General features: G+C 37.1%; 1 protein-coding gene across 1 annotated transcript; it reads left to right on the forward strand.

The window, feature by feature from the left end:
- Nucleotides 1-263: 263 nt before the first annotated feature.
- Nucleotides 264-8,208, forward strand: ZCCHC9 (zinc finger CCHC-type containing 9). The gene is made up of 5 exons (XM_007943469.2): nt 264-647; nt 3,972-4,122; nt 4,357-4,449; nt 6,713-6,781; nt 8,090-8,208. The coding sequence occupies exons 1-5, from the start codon at nt 264-266 to the stop codon at nt 8,206-8,208; spliced, it is 816 nt and encodes a 271-aa protein (XP_007941660.1).
- Nucleotides 8,209-16,816: the final 8,608 nt, after the last annotated feature.

Consider the following 16,816-nt stretch of genomic DNA (forward strand, 5'->3'; position numbering starts at 1 on the left):
ACATTGCAGAAGAAAGGCCTGGCAATCTGCTTCCATAAAGCTTATGTCCAGGAAAACCCAAGGGAGCAGTTCTATTCTGTGGCTATGAGTAGAAATTGACTTGAATTTGGTTTTTGTTTTGTTTTTTGTTATCTACATGTAGTGAAAAAGTGTGTTAGTAATTATAAACTTTAACATGTGAGCATATATGATAGGTATTTGTCTTTTGATGACTAACTACCCATGCTTGTCTTGAAGCTTGATGAGGTGTATCTGATGAAACCATGACCAGGTGGGCACGAGTTACTGCCACACATAACAAGAGACCCTTGGCTGCGACATCATGGGAGGATATGAAGAAGGGACCCACTGAGGGAACAAGTCAAAGCCGACCAAAGGCTAAACAACTTGAAGCTAATAGGCTGTCCCTTAAAAATGACACACTAGAAGCAAAACACAAAAAGAACAAAAAGAAAAAAGAGTACTTAAATGAAGATGTAAATGGATTCATGGAATACCTAAGACAGAACTCACAGATGGTTCACAATGGGGAAATGATAGCAACAGACAGCCAGAAAGTAAGGGAAGAAATTGTGGTTGCTTTAAAGAAAGACGGTCGACGGGAAGGAAGAAGATTAAAAAGACAAGCAGCAAAGAAAAATGCAATGGTAAGATTATTACTTCTACCATGTTATTTATTTTATATGTCTAGAGACTTATCATACACACACATATCTTAGGAGGATCTTATTGCTGTTAGGTACTAGATTTATAAAGCATCTTTATAACATCAGCAGCTACTACTTTTTTTTGGCATCTCCTATATATATGTCCGGGAGCTCTGGTAGCATAGTGCCTGAGGCACTTGACTGCTAACCAGAAAGCTGGCGGTTCAAGCCCACCAGCCACTCCTCGGAAGGAAGATGGGGCAATCTACTTCCGTAATGATACTGCCTCGGAAATCCAAGGAGGGGTTGCTATGAGTCGGGCTCAACTCGACGGCACATAACAACAACAACAAATATATATATGTTTGTGAAAGCTCTGTGGAGCAGTTATTAAAGCATTTAGCTGCTGACCAAAAGATCGGTGGTTTGAACCCAGTAGCCACTCCATGGGAGAAAGATGAGGCACTTAGCTTTGGTAAAGATTTATATAGCCTTGGAACCATATGAGACAATTCTACTTTGTCCTATAGAGTCTCTCTAAGTTGGAATTGACTCAGTGACAGTGGGTTTGGCAGTATGGTTATATGTCCCTAAAGTCCTTGGATGGCACAGTTTGTGTTTGACTACTAACAGAAAGGTTAGTTGTTTGAACCCACCCATTGGCACCATGAAGGAAAGGCCTGAAAATCTGCTCTTGGAAAGATTATAGCCAAGAAACCTTCTGGAGTAGTTCTACTCTGTAAATTAGGGTTGCCATGAATCAGAATCAACTTGTCTACATCAATTAACATGTTTCTGAGGGGTACAGTTAATGTGCTTGGCTGTTAACTGAAAAGGTGGTTCTAGGCCTCTGAAAAAAGTCTTGGCAGTCTACTTCCAGACGATCAACCATCGAAAACACTGTGGAGCAGAGTTCTACTCTAACATACGTGGGTCACTATGAGTAATATCACCTTGACACCAACTAGTTTGGTTTGGCTTTTTTTTTTTTTTTAGTGTACTTGGCACTTGATTATAGTGTTTAACCATTGCAACAACCTGCAAAGATGGTGGCATTATTCCCATATTATGGATGACAAACACTGAAGTACAGACAAGTTAAATAACTTGCTGAAAGTCACTTAGCTAGTATCAGAGGTGAAATTCAAACTTGAAGTCTGTCTGACTTCAAAACTTAACGTTTTTAACCCTGTCTTTCAATAACCATTTTTCAAGTACCCATTTGAAAATACATCAAAACTATAAAGAAGATTAAGTCCAACAGGTTAAGTGTATCTTCTGTTGTTTTTATCAATTAAAAAGTGAGGCACAGGAAGGCGATCTAACAAGAATTACAGGAGAGCAGAGCAAGTAATAGCAGAGTTAAAATTTGAGATTTCCCTAGTCATTGTTCCCTCCCTCATTGGTACACTGGGTGGAACACTGGGGGCAGCAGGTTTATTTCTGTAGTGCTGAGCCCTAGATTTTAAGCTTTGTTGGACAGAGGAAATGAAATACTTAGTAAGATACTTTCTCTTCTCTAAGTCTTTGAGCAGAGTACCGTGTAAGAAACAAGAGTTGTCAGTTATTACACTTTCATTTTTTATTAGAATTACTAGATATAGAGCACTGAACCAATGCAGGCTTATTGTTGGCTTCTGACTATTTGTAGGATTAGTTCTATGCATTGGCCTATTTAAAGATAATTATTGTAGCTAATACTGATGAAGCATTATGGATAAATTTGAATAAAAAAGATAATTTTTTCTGTTTAGATCAGGATAGATAAAGTTGTGTTTAGATTTGAAATTTATTGATATTTTCAGACACAATAGTTAATTTAAAGCTTAAAGATAATTAAATAATTTTATTGACATAGGCAATATGATAAATTGCATACGAGTTGAAAAATCTTAATATTCTGACCTTTTAAGAAAAGCTTTATATTTGTAAATAAGGGGGAGTTTTTTTTGTTTTTTTTTTTTAAGGAATGGTTTATAAATAGTATATGGCTTGCTGTGACCTACTATTTAACTGATCTTCTTGTTAATATTTTTAATACCTCATTCTAGCACCAGATTTTAAATGCAGATTAATTAATTAGGATATAGAAATTTACCAGACAGCTTCCTGCAATATAATATACATTGAATTTTAGGATCATTCAAGAAATTCAGATTTTAGTTTTTTGAATCAACTCGTTCTAAATTTTAAAAATCATGAAAGAATTAAAAATAAAGGGAATCATTCTTTTCCAATATATTATGAAACAGGAACAAAGGAAAGTAAGGATATAGTTGCAAAATGTTATGTATTTTAATTTTCATGTGCCTGTTTAATTTGTTTTTAAAAATGCATATTTTGAAAGGTAATTAAATGATTAACTGTTTGCTATTCAAGAAATAGATACACTTTTTTCCAGTCTGAATAAAATTATTTAAATTATCTGTCTTCTTTGGTTATGGCAACAATTCTTATTCGTTGTAATAAAAAAATATATTCTAAATTGATGTGTAGTTTTTAAAGTAAACAAATCATTGTTTAATTTTTTATTGGAGCCAAAAATTTCATTTTAGAATAAATTACTCTTCTAAAAGGTAATGTGTATATATTCTAAAAATAAAACCTCTATTTGTGAGTATTAAAAAATATGTATTAAGGTTAAAAAAATTAAGGATATATTTTTAGTATTAAAATATCTTATTTCAATCATAATTTAAATGGACTCACTTAACCCAAATTTATTCAATTATATGAACTTTAAAAACTGCCAGTATAATTTTGAGTGAAAATGTTATAGTTGTCGTTTATCTTCTATATCACTAATAATGAAATAGCCTATATTTGCTTACTTCATTTAAGCAAGTCTCCTACAAAAGCCATTTATTACCTCAGATCTGAGATTCTTGGTTTTGTGGACTGAAAGTTTGCAAAAGCACTGAGACCCTCTGAAGGAAATTTCTTAGTATTTGGGTGTATGTGAAACACTTTTTTCTATAAATAAAATATTGAGGATTTTTAAAAAAGAGCTAGATTTTATCTTTAAGATGGGAAAAGTTTTAAAAGTTTTCTTTTTCTTACAATTCATGTGCATTTTGTTTTGTGACATTGATAGCAATTCCCACAGTGTAACATTAATTGCAATTCTTCCCACTTCCTCCCTGTGCTTACTGTTTCCATTCATTTTTCTTTCTTACCCTTCCTGTCTTCAGAGCTTTATTCCTGGGCAAACGCTGCCCTTTTTGATCTTGTATGGTTGATTGTTGTACACATTTGATTGTTCTTCTAGCATTCATGGAGCCAGTATAGTATTGCAGTATGGAAGCTCACATTTTGTTTTTCCAGGTGTGTTTCCATTGTAGAAAACCTGGACATGGGATTGCAGATTGCCCGGCCACCCTTGAGAATCAAGATATGGGCACTGGAATATGTTACCGGTGTGGGTCCACAGAGCATGAAATAACCAAGTGCAAGGCTAAAGTAGACATAGCTCTTGGTATGTCTTTCTATGGGTGTTTTGTTCAGTTGGTGGGGAATGTGGCTAAGAAGTAGCCAAGTGATACATTTTTTTTTTTTTCTTGACAAGAGTTTGTTATGAATTTGCCACTTAATATTTTGAAATCATATCATTTAAATTTTAAGTTGTATAAAACAAATACATTTTCTATGTGTAGTATTTTAAAATAATGTGAATAACATGACTTGTTAACAGAATTATTGATCCTTACAGGTGAATTTCCTTTTGCAAAATGTTTTGTTTGTGGGGAAATGGGACACCTGTCCAGATCTTGTCCTGATAATCCCAAAGGACTCTATGCTGATGGTGAGTACTGTTAACTCACTGCTATTGAGTCGAATCAGACTCATAGCCACCCCTTCTTAGATTTTCCACGCAGTATCTCTACAGAAGTAGATTGCCTAACCTTCCTTCCGAGGAGTAGCTGGTGGATTTGAACCACCAGCCTTCTGGTTAGCAGTCAAATGCCTTAGGCACTATGCCACCAGAGCTCCTCATATTAAAAAAAAAAAAAAAGAAAATGCCGAGTTATCTTGCAAAGTTGTGATTTAATTTATTCTTTTAAACAGAATTCTAGAATAAGTAGCAAATCCTTGAGAATTTCACTGTTTTGATCAAATGGTAGTTGTATGTACTGGGCTTTCCATGTAACGTGATTTGGTATTTTATAAATTTCTACTTCTAAACATAACAGAAGCAGAGGATAATATCTCAAGTTAATACAAGATTTTAAAAATTGTGTTGTGTGTTAAATCTCAGCTTAACATACCATTTTGAATGAAAGGGCTAGTACATACTGCCCTTTCAATATTTGTCATAATTATGCTTCTGAATTTTTTTTAATTGTCTGGCATGGAGTCATGTAACTTTCTTATCTTTAGCTCAGTTAATATCGTAAGAGCCCAAAATAAACTCTGTGATGTTTAAAGCTTTAAGGAGAGATTGTCATCTGATAAAGTGAATTTATACATAGGCCTGTGTACCTGTGGCTGGTGCCATGAAATTCTAGATCCCTGTCATCTTATGTCCTAAGTTCCTCTAGTGACACTCAGTGACAAAACATAGCTTGTTGAGTCAGTCACTCTTGAGTTATAAACCCAGAACCAACACTCACTAGCTGTGGGACTTTGAGTTTGACTTCTGTCAACCTTAGTTTCCTCACTTATGAGATGGTGAGAGTAAAACAACATTTCATTCATTCTAAAATGTGTATTTTTTCAGATTTTAATATCTCTGAAATTTAATCTCTCTGATTCAGGATGCATCATACACTGGCAGGTGTCACATAATTAGCAGAATTTTTCTCTTTATGGGGTATGTAAAGAGCTCTGGTGGCGTAGTGGATAAGGCACTTGACTGCTAACTGGAAGCTCAGCGGTTCAAATCCATCAGCCACTCTGTGGAAAGAATATGGGGCAATCTACTTCCATAAAGACGTACAGCCTTGGAAACCCAAATGGGGGTCACAATGAGTCAGAAATGACTCGATGGCAGTGAATTTGGTTTTTTGGTTTATGTGATACCACATAAATGAATGATATGCTTATAATCAACAGTATCCTAAATTGATGAATTACGGTATTTTCCTGGAGGAATTATCATGAGGATTAAAACCTATTATTTAATTGCCTCTTTGACTCTGGATTATAAAATGGTAAAGAGGCCTGGGCCTGGAAGATGCTCACAGGAGCTTTTCAGATGCACACACATGAAACAGGCCAGATAATATGACTAATGAGCAGAGAAAGCTTTGGATTGTCAGCCAAAATGAGCAGATACTTTTAAAAAGTGCAGGAAGAGGAATAGAGCATGCAGAAGTGAGAATCTAGCCAGGCTTATCCTCTATAGAATCATTTTTCTGACTAAGTGACTTTAGCATTCTGAGCATCATCATGATAATGCTTGACTGTTAGTGAAAGAGTCATTTTAAAAATCGTGTGTGTTGTATAGTTCCTAATGTTGGAATGTTGCTTAAATTAGGCAAGTAGGCATTTTTATAAGGATTACGGTGACAAATAGAAGGCACCTGGAACAAAAATTGATTTTATTACTTTCCTAACTGCTCATCCTTATCTGACCTGTAGAGCGGAGCAATGGCTCCTAACTTTTTTGGGGGTTATTGATCAGTGCATTGGAGAATCTGATAAAAAAACCTCTGTCCATCCTCAGAAAAATACATCTGCACACAACTTCTGCTTACATGCATGAGGTTCACAGACCCTTGACTGCCTAACCATGGCTAAGATCCAGGTGTCTATGCATGGCTGTTGGACACTCTAGAAGATGAGTGCCTTCTATCACATCTCTCTTTTCTTCCCTACTTCCCCCCAGAAGCCCAGGGCAAAACACAGTGGGTAGTTATAGTTTTGTGCTTTGTAAAATTAGGAGGAATGGAGAATGAACTCAATAGGAATGATGACACCTACCTGTGTAGAAAAACAATGTAAGAAAATCGGCAACCTTTACTATTGGTGATGATGTGAGGATCAAATAAGATATGAAAGTGTTTTGAAACATTCAAAAAACCTATGTAAATATGAGGTATTTGATGATTTTGTTCTTTTAATAGGTGGTGGCTGTAGACTTTGTGGCTCTGTTGAACATTATAAGAAAGATTGCCCAGAAAGTAAGAACTCAGGTAAGATCCCTGGCCTCTGTTTAGAAGGTATGAGATTAGTATTTCTCTGTGTCTTTTCTTATTAATAACTTTGACTGACGACTATTGATTTAAGACATTCCGTTTTCCTACTGCAGTGATGACTAAACCACTTCACTGTAAGGAGTAGACACAGTACTGAGTAACTGAGCATTAGCTGCTGTTCTCAGTTGGAAAAAAACCAAAAATGTGTCCATTATGCCTTTGAGGAGCCTGATTTTATAAAGCATTTTATTTATAAATGTTTATATTTGTTAAGTGAATTTATTGATTAATTTATAGTTAATTACAATAAAGCCAATTCTTCCCTTACATGAAAGTCTGTATTCACTAAGACAAAATAAAAAACATGAAAATAACTTTAAATTTTCTTGTGACTGAGTATCCTCATATGTGTTTTGCTTTGTGAGTACCTAAAGAATTAAGTATTGACTGTGAAAACTGTTGAAAATATTAAAGATATGTTATCCACACAGCATCTGGCCAGTTATTTTCTTTCTAATGAAATAGTGGCTGAGGTGGTCAAAAACTTGATAAATGTTCTGTACCAATGGCAGATGTTAGGGGAAGTGGAGATAATTATTGCATTATTTTGTCTGGGTTATAATAATAATAATCTATGTGAAAGAAAGTGAAAACAGTAGGATAGCCCAGTAGCGTTTCTTAGGGAAAAAAAAAAAAAACACATTTCTTTTTATTTCGTATCGTATTTCGTACTATACAGAATACTCCGGACATTCTTACTTGCTGTCTCTGAAATTGATCTGAAAAACAAGAATTCTTGTTTACGATCTCGACTAAAAGAAGATAGTTTTTACTACATTGTAGGCAGTGAGATTGAAATGATGAAGTGGATTTGAATTTTCTCTCCTGGGAGGATTGCCACTTCCCGAGTGACAAGACTGACAAGCAGATGTTGTATAATTTCACAGGTGGAATCTTGTGCATTTAAACTAATGCTTCATAAGTCTTGCTGTTTACAGACTCTTGGAATTCATTGACTATAATGATGAACTCTGGAAAAGAATGAAAGAGCTTTCTCATCAATTTGTGCATTGCAAAGCAGTTGCTGCATTTCCCTAATTGGGATGAGAAATTGCCTGTGGTACTCTGAAATCAAGGGTTATAATCAATTACAGAATTGCTCACTTTCTTTTAGTGATGGAGTCTTCCCTCCTTGTGATTATTCATGTCAAAACTAGTTCCTTTGCTCAACCAGTGCTATTCTAAGTGGATGTCTTTGATTACATTCTGTTTTTCTTACATTCTGACTTTTCTATTCCTTTACAGATCAAATGGTCACAGTTGGTCGTTGGGCAAAGGGAATGAGTGCAGACTATGAGGAAGTTTTGGATGCTCCCAAACCACAGAAACCCAAAACAAAGATACCTAAAGTTGTTAATTTTTGATATATCTACCTCACAAGATGGAGCTAGGCTTCTTAGGAGGCCTGTATGAGCTGAACATGGTCATACACCATTTCTGCCCATCAAGGAGTTACTTCTACCACTGTTTGGAGAACACCAAAAAAGCATAAGATGTTTAAATGGGATTCCATAAAACATGTTTAACAGGCAGAACTTAGGTATAACTAAAAGGTTATATACCTGATTTTAACAGTCATCTTTTCTTATAAACAGAAAACTGTTATCAATGTAAACTACCCCTAAAAAAGATGCATTTGCATTTGAAGGTGAACTTTTGTTACACTGTTTTCTTTAAACTGTAAATTTTATTATTACAATAGAAATTTATTTATAATTGTCACAAAATTGCTGTATTTTAAAAAACTGAATAAAAAATCATTATTCTTTGCTTGTTTTTTTCTGAATACCTAACTCTAAATTAACAAGCCATTGTCCATTAATGTCCATGTAACAATCCCTTTTAAACAAGGTCCTTTATGAATCTTAGCATAAATAAGGAATTGGTTTATTATTTTTTTTTAATTTTGATTAAAAAAAAAAACCCATAAATTATTAAGGGTAAAATTGAAAGCATCTCAATTAAACAGCAGCCCTTCCTTTGTCCATGATTTTCAAGAGAGAAATTCTAGCCACATGCCTTAGTTGTATAGTGCAACTATGGTTATCTTTAATGAGCAAATTTGTTTTCTCACAGTTTAGGAAGCCAGAAGTCAGATTCAGGGCACTGGCTCTTGGGGAAGCTTCTTTCTCTGCTGGCTTTAGGAGAAGATCCTTGTCTCTTTCGCTTTTCTAGCCCCAGAGTTCCTTGATTCCTTGGTGATCTTCAGATGCCATCCATCTTCCCCAGTACCTGCTTGCTACTATGTCTGATCTGCTTTTTTTATAACTCAGACAGTGAAACGCCCTCACTGATATGGCCCATTAACATTACAGAACCCCTATTCTCAAATGGGATTATATCCACAGGTATAGGGATTGGGATTCCAACACACATTTGGGGATAAGTGGTGGGGAGAAGGCCACAATTCCATGCACAGCACCAAATTTCAGTTTGGACTATTTAACCAGAATGATGATACACAACAGATTGTATATCAGACTTAACAGCATTTTGATCACATGTTTTAGATGAGTCAGGGTGAGATGGAAGTATCACCATAATAGAGTTAGAACACTAATCAGAAACCCATTAGCTGCTTTGTTTGATTTGATGAATACATGCATACTTAATACATATATTTCACAAGGCTTAACACCAGCATTGTACTGTATAATGGAATGACTGGTGGATTGTGGGTTTCATTTGAAATTTTACCTGATTGGATACATTTGTAACTAAAGGAAACAGCTGTGATTAGTTACTGATGCCTTGAAAGCAAAATATTTACCAAATAAGAAAAGAAACACTTCTCTGTTTTAATGTCTGCACAACTCAACAGTTCTAGTCTTAATAGGAGCTGTTCTTTTATTGTCAGTGTGAGAGGAAAACATGATGATATAATACTGCTCAGCATCCCAGAGCTTAAAGAAATGAGTGCCATTTGAAAGGAATTAACACGAGTCATGCAGCTGCAGAAGGGCAGCAATGGTTTAGTCCTAAACGTTTTACTTTAAAACATTCCAATTTATTCCACCTGTCTGTCAGGAGCAGGGAATGCCTGGGTGGTTGCAAATTGCACATTTGGGTGCTAACCGAAAGATTGGAGGTTCAAGTCTGTCCAGAGGTACCTCAGAAGAAAGGTCTGGTGATCTGTTTCCACAAAATAAGCCATTGAAAACTAGAGCAGTTCTACTCTGACACATGGGTTCACCATGAGTCAAAACTGATTCAGTGACAACTGGTTAATTGGTTATAGATCGAAACTATAGATCAACGGCAACTGGTGTGCTGCAGAAACCAATTGATAGAGTCCTCAAGATAGGACCACTGTTAACTGATGGTATTCTACTAATTTATCCTTCACTCCTTTCAGCCTTATTAGAATTTCTGTTGCTCAACACCAGGTATGTTCTTTCCTGGGTATCATTGTGCTTATCCCCTTATTTCAGGATATCCAAGGCTTGCTCATTCACCCCTTTCTAGTCTTTGCTCAAATGTCATCTTCTAAGGAAAACCTCGACCACTTGTCTGTCAGTTTATTCTACTGTGGTGGTTTGCATGTTACTGTAAGGCTTGAGGCTATGCCACCAGTATTTCAAATACCAGCAGGGTCACCTATGGTGGACAGGATTAAGCAGAGCTTCCAGATTAAGACAGAAGAAGGAAGGGGCCATCCACTTCTCAAAGAATTGGCCAGTGAAAACATGAATAACACTATTACTGGAAAACTTTATGACTAGCCCTGAAACATCCGATGTAGTGCCGGGAGATGAGCCTCTCAGGTTGAAAAGCACTCAAAATACGACTGGGGAAGAGCTGCCTCCTCAGAGTAAAGGTGACCTTAATGACGAGGATAAACTAAAGCTTTCAGGACTGTCATTTGGTGATGTGGCACGACTCAAATTGAGAAACAGCTGCAAACATCCATTAATAATTGGAACATGGAATATACAAAGTATGAAATCTAGGAAAGTTGGAAGTTGTTGAAAATGAAATGGAATGCATAAAGATTGCTGTCCTAGGTGTTGTTGTTATGTGCTGTTGAGTCGGACCTGACTAGTGACCCCTCCTTGGGTTTCCAAGGCAGTATCACTTCCGAAATAGATTGCCTAACCCTCCTTCTGGGGAGTGGCTGGTGGGTTTGAACCAACAGCCTTCTGGTTAGCAGTCAAGTGCCTTAGGCACTACACTACCAGAGCTCATAGTAGAGCAGATGGTTGTCTGATTCAAAATGGACAAAACCAGTCCATTTCAGCTCACTAACACCACTAATCCTAGGCATTGGTGAGCTGAAATGGGCTGGTTTGGGGCATTTTGTATCAGACAACCATCTGATCTACTATGCTGGGAATGACAATTTGAAGAAGAATGGCTTGACAGTCATCATCGCAAAGGATGTTTCAAAATTTGTCTTGAAGTACGATGCTGTCAATGATAAGATAATATCTATATGCCTACAAGGAAGACCAGTCAATACTACTATTACTCAAATTTATGCACTGATCACCAAAGCCAAAGATGAGGAAATTGAAGATTTTTACCACTTCTGCAGTCTGAAATTGACCAGATATGTAATTAAGATGTGTTGATTATCACTGGTGATTGGAATGCAAAAGTTGGAAACAAAGAGTCACTGGTAGATGGAAAATATGACCGTAGTCAATAAATGACACTTGAGATCACATGATAAAATTTTGCAAGACCAATGACTTATTCATTGCAAATACCTTTTTTTCAACAACATACATGGTGGCTATGCATGTGGACTTCACCAGATGGAGTACACAGGAGTCAAATCGACTACATCTGTGGAAAAAGGCAATGGAGAAGTTCAGTATCTTCAGCCAAAACAAGGCCTGGAGCTGACTGTGGAACAGGCCATCAAATGCTCATATGCAAGTTCACTTGAAGTTGAAAACAATTAAAAGAAGTCCACAAAGGCCAAAATATAACCTAGATTATATCCCTCCTGAATTTAGAGACTGTCTAAAGAATAGATTTGATGCACTGAACACCAATGACTCTAAACTGGATGAATTGTGGGATGACATCAAGAGCATCATCCATGAAGAAAGCAAAAGTTCATTAAAAAGATAAGAGAGGAAGAAAAGAATAAAATGGATGCCAGAAGAGACTGCAACTTGCCCTTGAGTGGAGAGTAGCTAAAGCAAATGGAAGAAATGACAAGACAAAAGAGCTGAACAGAGTATTTCAAAGAGTAGCTTGAGAAGACAAAGCCAATTATTATAATGAAATGTGCAAAGACCTGGAGTTAGAAAAGCAAAAGTGAAAAACACACTCAGCATTTTGCAAGTTGAAATAACTGAAGAAAAAATCCAAGCCTTGAGTTGCAATAATGAAAGATTCTATGGGCAAAATACTGAATGATGCCAGAAACATCAAAAGAAGATGGAAGGAATGAATGCACAGAGTCACTGTACCAAAAGTAACTGGTCGATGTTCATCCTTTTCAGGAGGTGGCATATGATCAAACCAATGGTATTGAAGGAAGAAGTCAAAGCTGTACTGAAGGAATTGGTGAAGAAGAAGGCTCAAGGAATTGACAGCATACCCACTGAGATGTTTCAACAAATGGATGCCCCACTGGAGGCACTCACTTGCCTATGCCAAGCAATTTGGAAGACAGCTACCTGGCCAACTGACTGGAAAAGATCCATATTTGTAACCATTCCAAAGAAAGGTGATACCACAGACTGTGGAAATTATTGAACAATATTACAAATATCACACACAAGTAAAATCTTACTGAAGATAATTCAAAAGTAGTTGCAGCATGATATTGACAGAGAACTTCTAGAAATGCAAACTGCCATTAAAAGAGGATGTGGAGTAAGAGATATCATTGCTAAGAGTACCATGGACTGCTAAAAGGACTAACAAATCTGTCCTGGAAGAAGTACAACTGGAATGCTCCTTGGAAGTGATAATGACTAGATTTCGTCTCACCTATTTTGGTCATGGACCATTCCCTAGAGAAAAATATCATGGTTGGTAAGGTGAAAGGTCAATGAAAAAGGGGAAAGCCCTCAACGAGATGGATTGACAGTGTGGCTGCAATGACAGGCTAGGTATAGCAAGGATCGTGAGGCTGGCACAGGACAGGGCAGTGTTTTGTTCTGTTGTCCATAGGGTCTATGAGTTGGAGCAACTCAACAGTACCTAACAACAACAACAACAAGGAAAACCATTCCTAAGTACCCTATTTAAAATTCCTTCCTCTCAAAAATCCCATTCTCTCTTCCTCTTTCTGGTTAGTGTGCATCATTATTTGAGATTTATACTCACACATGTATATATACCTCAAATAATTATATGTATATATCTCAAATAAGCTAAAGGAGATGAACTTGTCTGTCAGTTTATCATACTGTGCTGGCTTGCACATTGCTGTGAGGCTTGAGGCTGTGCCACCGGTGTTTCAAACGCCAGCAGGGTTGCACATGGTGCACAGGTTCCAATGCAGCTTATAGACTGAGACAGACTAGGAAGAAGGAAGAGGCTATCAACTTCTCAAATAATTGGCCAGAGAAAACCTTATGAACAGCAGAGAAACACTGTCAGATAAATTACTAGGCAACTTTATGAATAGCCTGGAAACATTGTACAATACAGTTCAGGAAGACGAGCCCCTTAGGTCAGAAGGCTCTCAAAATATGACTGGGAAAGAGCTGCATCATCAGAGTAGAACCAGACTTAATGATAAGGGTAAAGTAAAGCTTTCAGAACCTCCATTTGCTGACATGGCATGACTCAAATTGAGGAGAAACAGCTGCAAACATCCATTAATAATTGGAACATGGAATGTACAAAGCATGAATCTAAGAAAATTGGAAGTTGTCAAAAATGAAATGGAATGCATAAAGATTGATATCCCAGGCATTAGTGAGCCAAAATGGACTGGTTTTGGTCATTTTGAATCAGACAACCATCTGATCTACTATGTTGGGAATGAACAATTTGAAGAGGAATGGCATGGCATTCATCATCACAAAGGATGTTTCAAAATCTTTCCTGAAGTACAATGCTGTCACTGATAGGATAATATCCAAACACCTACCAAGGAAGTCTAGTTAATACTACTATTACTGAAATTTACGCACCAACCACCACAGCTAAAGATGAGGAAATTGAAGATTTTTATCAACTTCTGCAGTCTGAAATTGATCAATGTAATCAAGATGTGTTAATTATCATTGGTGATTGGAATGCAAAGGTTGGAAACAAAGAAGAATTACTGGTAGTTGAAAAATTTGTCCTTGGTGACAGAAATGATGCTGAAGATTGCATGATAGAATGTTGCAAGACCAATGACTTATTCATTGCAAATACCTTTTTTCAACAACACAAATGGTGGCTATGACTTTGCCAGATGGAGTACACAGGAATCAGATTGACTACATATGTGGCAGCAGGTGATGGAAAAGCTCAATCTTTAGCCAAAACAAGGCCAGGAACTGATTGTGGAACAGACCATCAACTGCTCATATGCAAGTTCAACTTGAAGTGGAAGACACTTAAAACAAGTTCTCAAGAACCAAAATATGACCTTGAATATATCCTTCCTGGATTTAGAGACCATCTAAAGAATAGATTTGATTCACTGAACACCAATGACCAAAACCAGAATTGTGGGATGACATCAAGAGCATCATCCATGAAGAAAGCAAGAGATCATTAAAAATACAAGAAAAGAAGAAAAGACCAAAATGGATGTCAGAAGAGACTCTGAAACTTGCTCTTGAGTGGAGAGGAGCTAAAGCAAATAGAAGAAATGACCAGATAAAAGAGCTGAACAAAAGATTTCAAAGAGCAACTTAAGCAGACAAAACCTATTACTATAATGAAATGCTCACAGACCTGGAGTTAGAAAACCAAAAGAGAAGAACACACTTGGCATTTCTCAAGCTGAAAGAATTGAGGAAAAAATGTAAGCCTCTAGTTGCAATATTGAAAGATTCTATGGGCAAAATATTGAGTGATGCAGGAAGCATCAAAAGAAGATGGAAGACATGTACAGAGTCACTGCACCAAAAAGAATTGGTCGATGTTCATCCATTTCAGGAGGTGGCATATGATCAAGAACCAATTGAAGGAAAAAGTCGAAGCTGCACTGAAGGAATTGGCAAAGAACAAGGCTCCAGAAATTGACGGAATACCCATTGAGCTGTTTCAACAAATGGATGCCCTGCTGGAGGAACTCACTTGGTTATGCCAAGAGATTTGGAAGACAGCTACCTGGCTAACTGACTGGAAGAGATCCATATTTGTACTCATTCCAAAGAAAGGTGATCCCACAGACTGTGGAAATTATCAAACAATATCATTAATATTGCATGCAGGTAAAATCTTACTGAAGATAATTCAAAAACGGTTGCAGCAGTATATTGACAGAGACCTTCCAAAAATGCAAGCTAGATTCAGAAGAGGACATGGAATGAGGAATATCATTGCTGACATCAGATAGATCTTGGCTCAAAGCAAAGAATACCAGAAAGATGTTTACTTATGTTTTATTGACTATGCAATAAAATTGTATGGATCATAGCAAATTGTGGATAACATTGAGAAGAATGGGAATTCCAGAACACCTGATTGTACTCACGAGGAAACTGTATGTGGACCAGGAGGCTGTTGTTCAGACTGAACATGGGGATACTGCATGGTTTAAAATCAATAAGGGAATGTGTCAGGGTTGTATCCTTTCACCATACTTATTCAGTCTCTATGCTGAGCAAATAATCCAAGAAGCTGGACTATATGTAGAATGCAGCATCAATGTTGAAGGGAGAATAATTAACAACCTGTGGTATGTTGATGACACAATTTTGCTTGCTGAAAGTGAGGATGACTTGAAGCACTTACTGATGAAGATTGAAGAATACAGTCTGCAGTATGGATTACACCTCACCACAAATAAGATGAAAATCCTCACAACAGGTCCAATAAACAGCTTCACAATAAATGGAGAAAAGATTGAAGTTATCAAAGACTTCACATTGCTTGGTTCTACAATTGACACCAAGGGAGGCAGCAATCAGGACATCAGACAACATATAGCACTGGGAAAATTCGCTGCAAAGGACCTCTTTCAACTTCTGAAGAGCAAAGATGTCTCCTTGAGGACTAAGGTGTGCCTGACACAAGCCATGATATTTTCAATAGTCTCATATGCTTGTGAGAGCTGGACAATGAATAAGGAAGACTGAAGAAAAATTGATGCTTTTGAGTTGTGGTGCTGGCAAAGAATGCTGAAGGTACCATGGACTGCTAAAAGAACTAACAAATCTGTCCTGAAAGAAGTATAGTCAGAATGTTCCTTGGACGCAAGAATGACCAGACCTCGTCTCACCTACTTTGGTCATGTTGTCAGAAGGGACCATTCCCTGGAGAAGTATGTCATGTTTGGTAAGGTGGAGTGTCAATGAAAGAGGGGAAGGCCCTCAACAAGATCGATTGACACAGTGGCTGCAGTGATGGGTTCAAGTATAGCAAGGACCCCATGGGGCACGGGCTGTGTTTTGTTCTGTTGTATATAGGTTCACTATGAGAAGGAGATGATATATTTATTATATTTGATATTGGGAGCTCTGGTAGCATAGTGCCTAAGGCACTTGACTGCTAATCAGAAGGCTGGCGGTTCAAACCTACCAGCCACTCCTCAGGAGGAAGATGGGGCAATCTACTTCCTTAGTGATACTGCCTTGGAAACCCAAGGAGGGGTCACTATGAGTCGGGTCCGACTCGACAGCACATAACAACGACAACAACATATATATATTACATATAGTATTATATATATTATATGTAGTATTATATATATTGTATATATATATAATGGGCATATAAATATTGTATTTATATGAGAAAGGGGATTAAAAGCCAGGAACCCAGAGAGAAGAGCAATCAGCCAAAGGGATTAGGTGAGGAGAAGAATCTCAGGCCCGCCCAGAGCAGCAGGCCGGAAGAGCA

The sequence above is a fragment of the Orycteropus afer genome, unplaced genomic scaffold (genome assembly GCF_000298275.1).
Source record: "Orycteropus afer afer isolate SDZICR_OR568_19922 unplaced genomic scaffold, OryAfe1.0 scaffold00107, whole genome shotgun sequence".
Classification (NCBI taxonomy): domain Eukaryota; kingdom Metazoa; phylum Chordata; class Mammalia; order Tubulidentata; family Orycteropodidae; genus Orycteropus; species Orycteropus afer.

Excerpts from the sequence above, each read along its gene's own strand:
- ZCCHC9 (XM_007943469.2), top strand. The coding sequence starts at position 264 with ATGACCAGGTGGGCACGAGTTACTGCCACACATAACAAGAGACCCTTG. Across the intron at positions 4,123-4,356 it reads TAAAGTAGACATAGCTCTTG|GTGAATTTCCTTTTGCAAAA; the intron begins GTATGTCTTTCT and ends TGATCCTTACAG. Across the intron at positions 6,782-8,089 it reads CCCAGAAAGTAAGAACTCAG|ATCAAATGGTCACAGTTGGT; the intron begins GTAAGATCCCTG and ends ATTCCTTTACAG.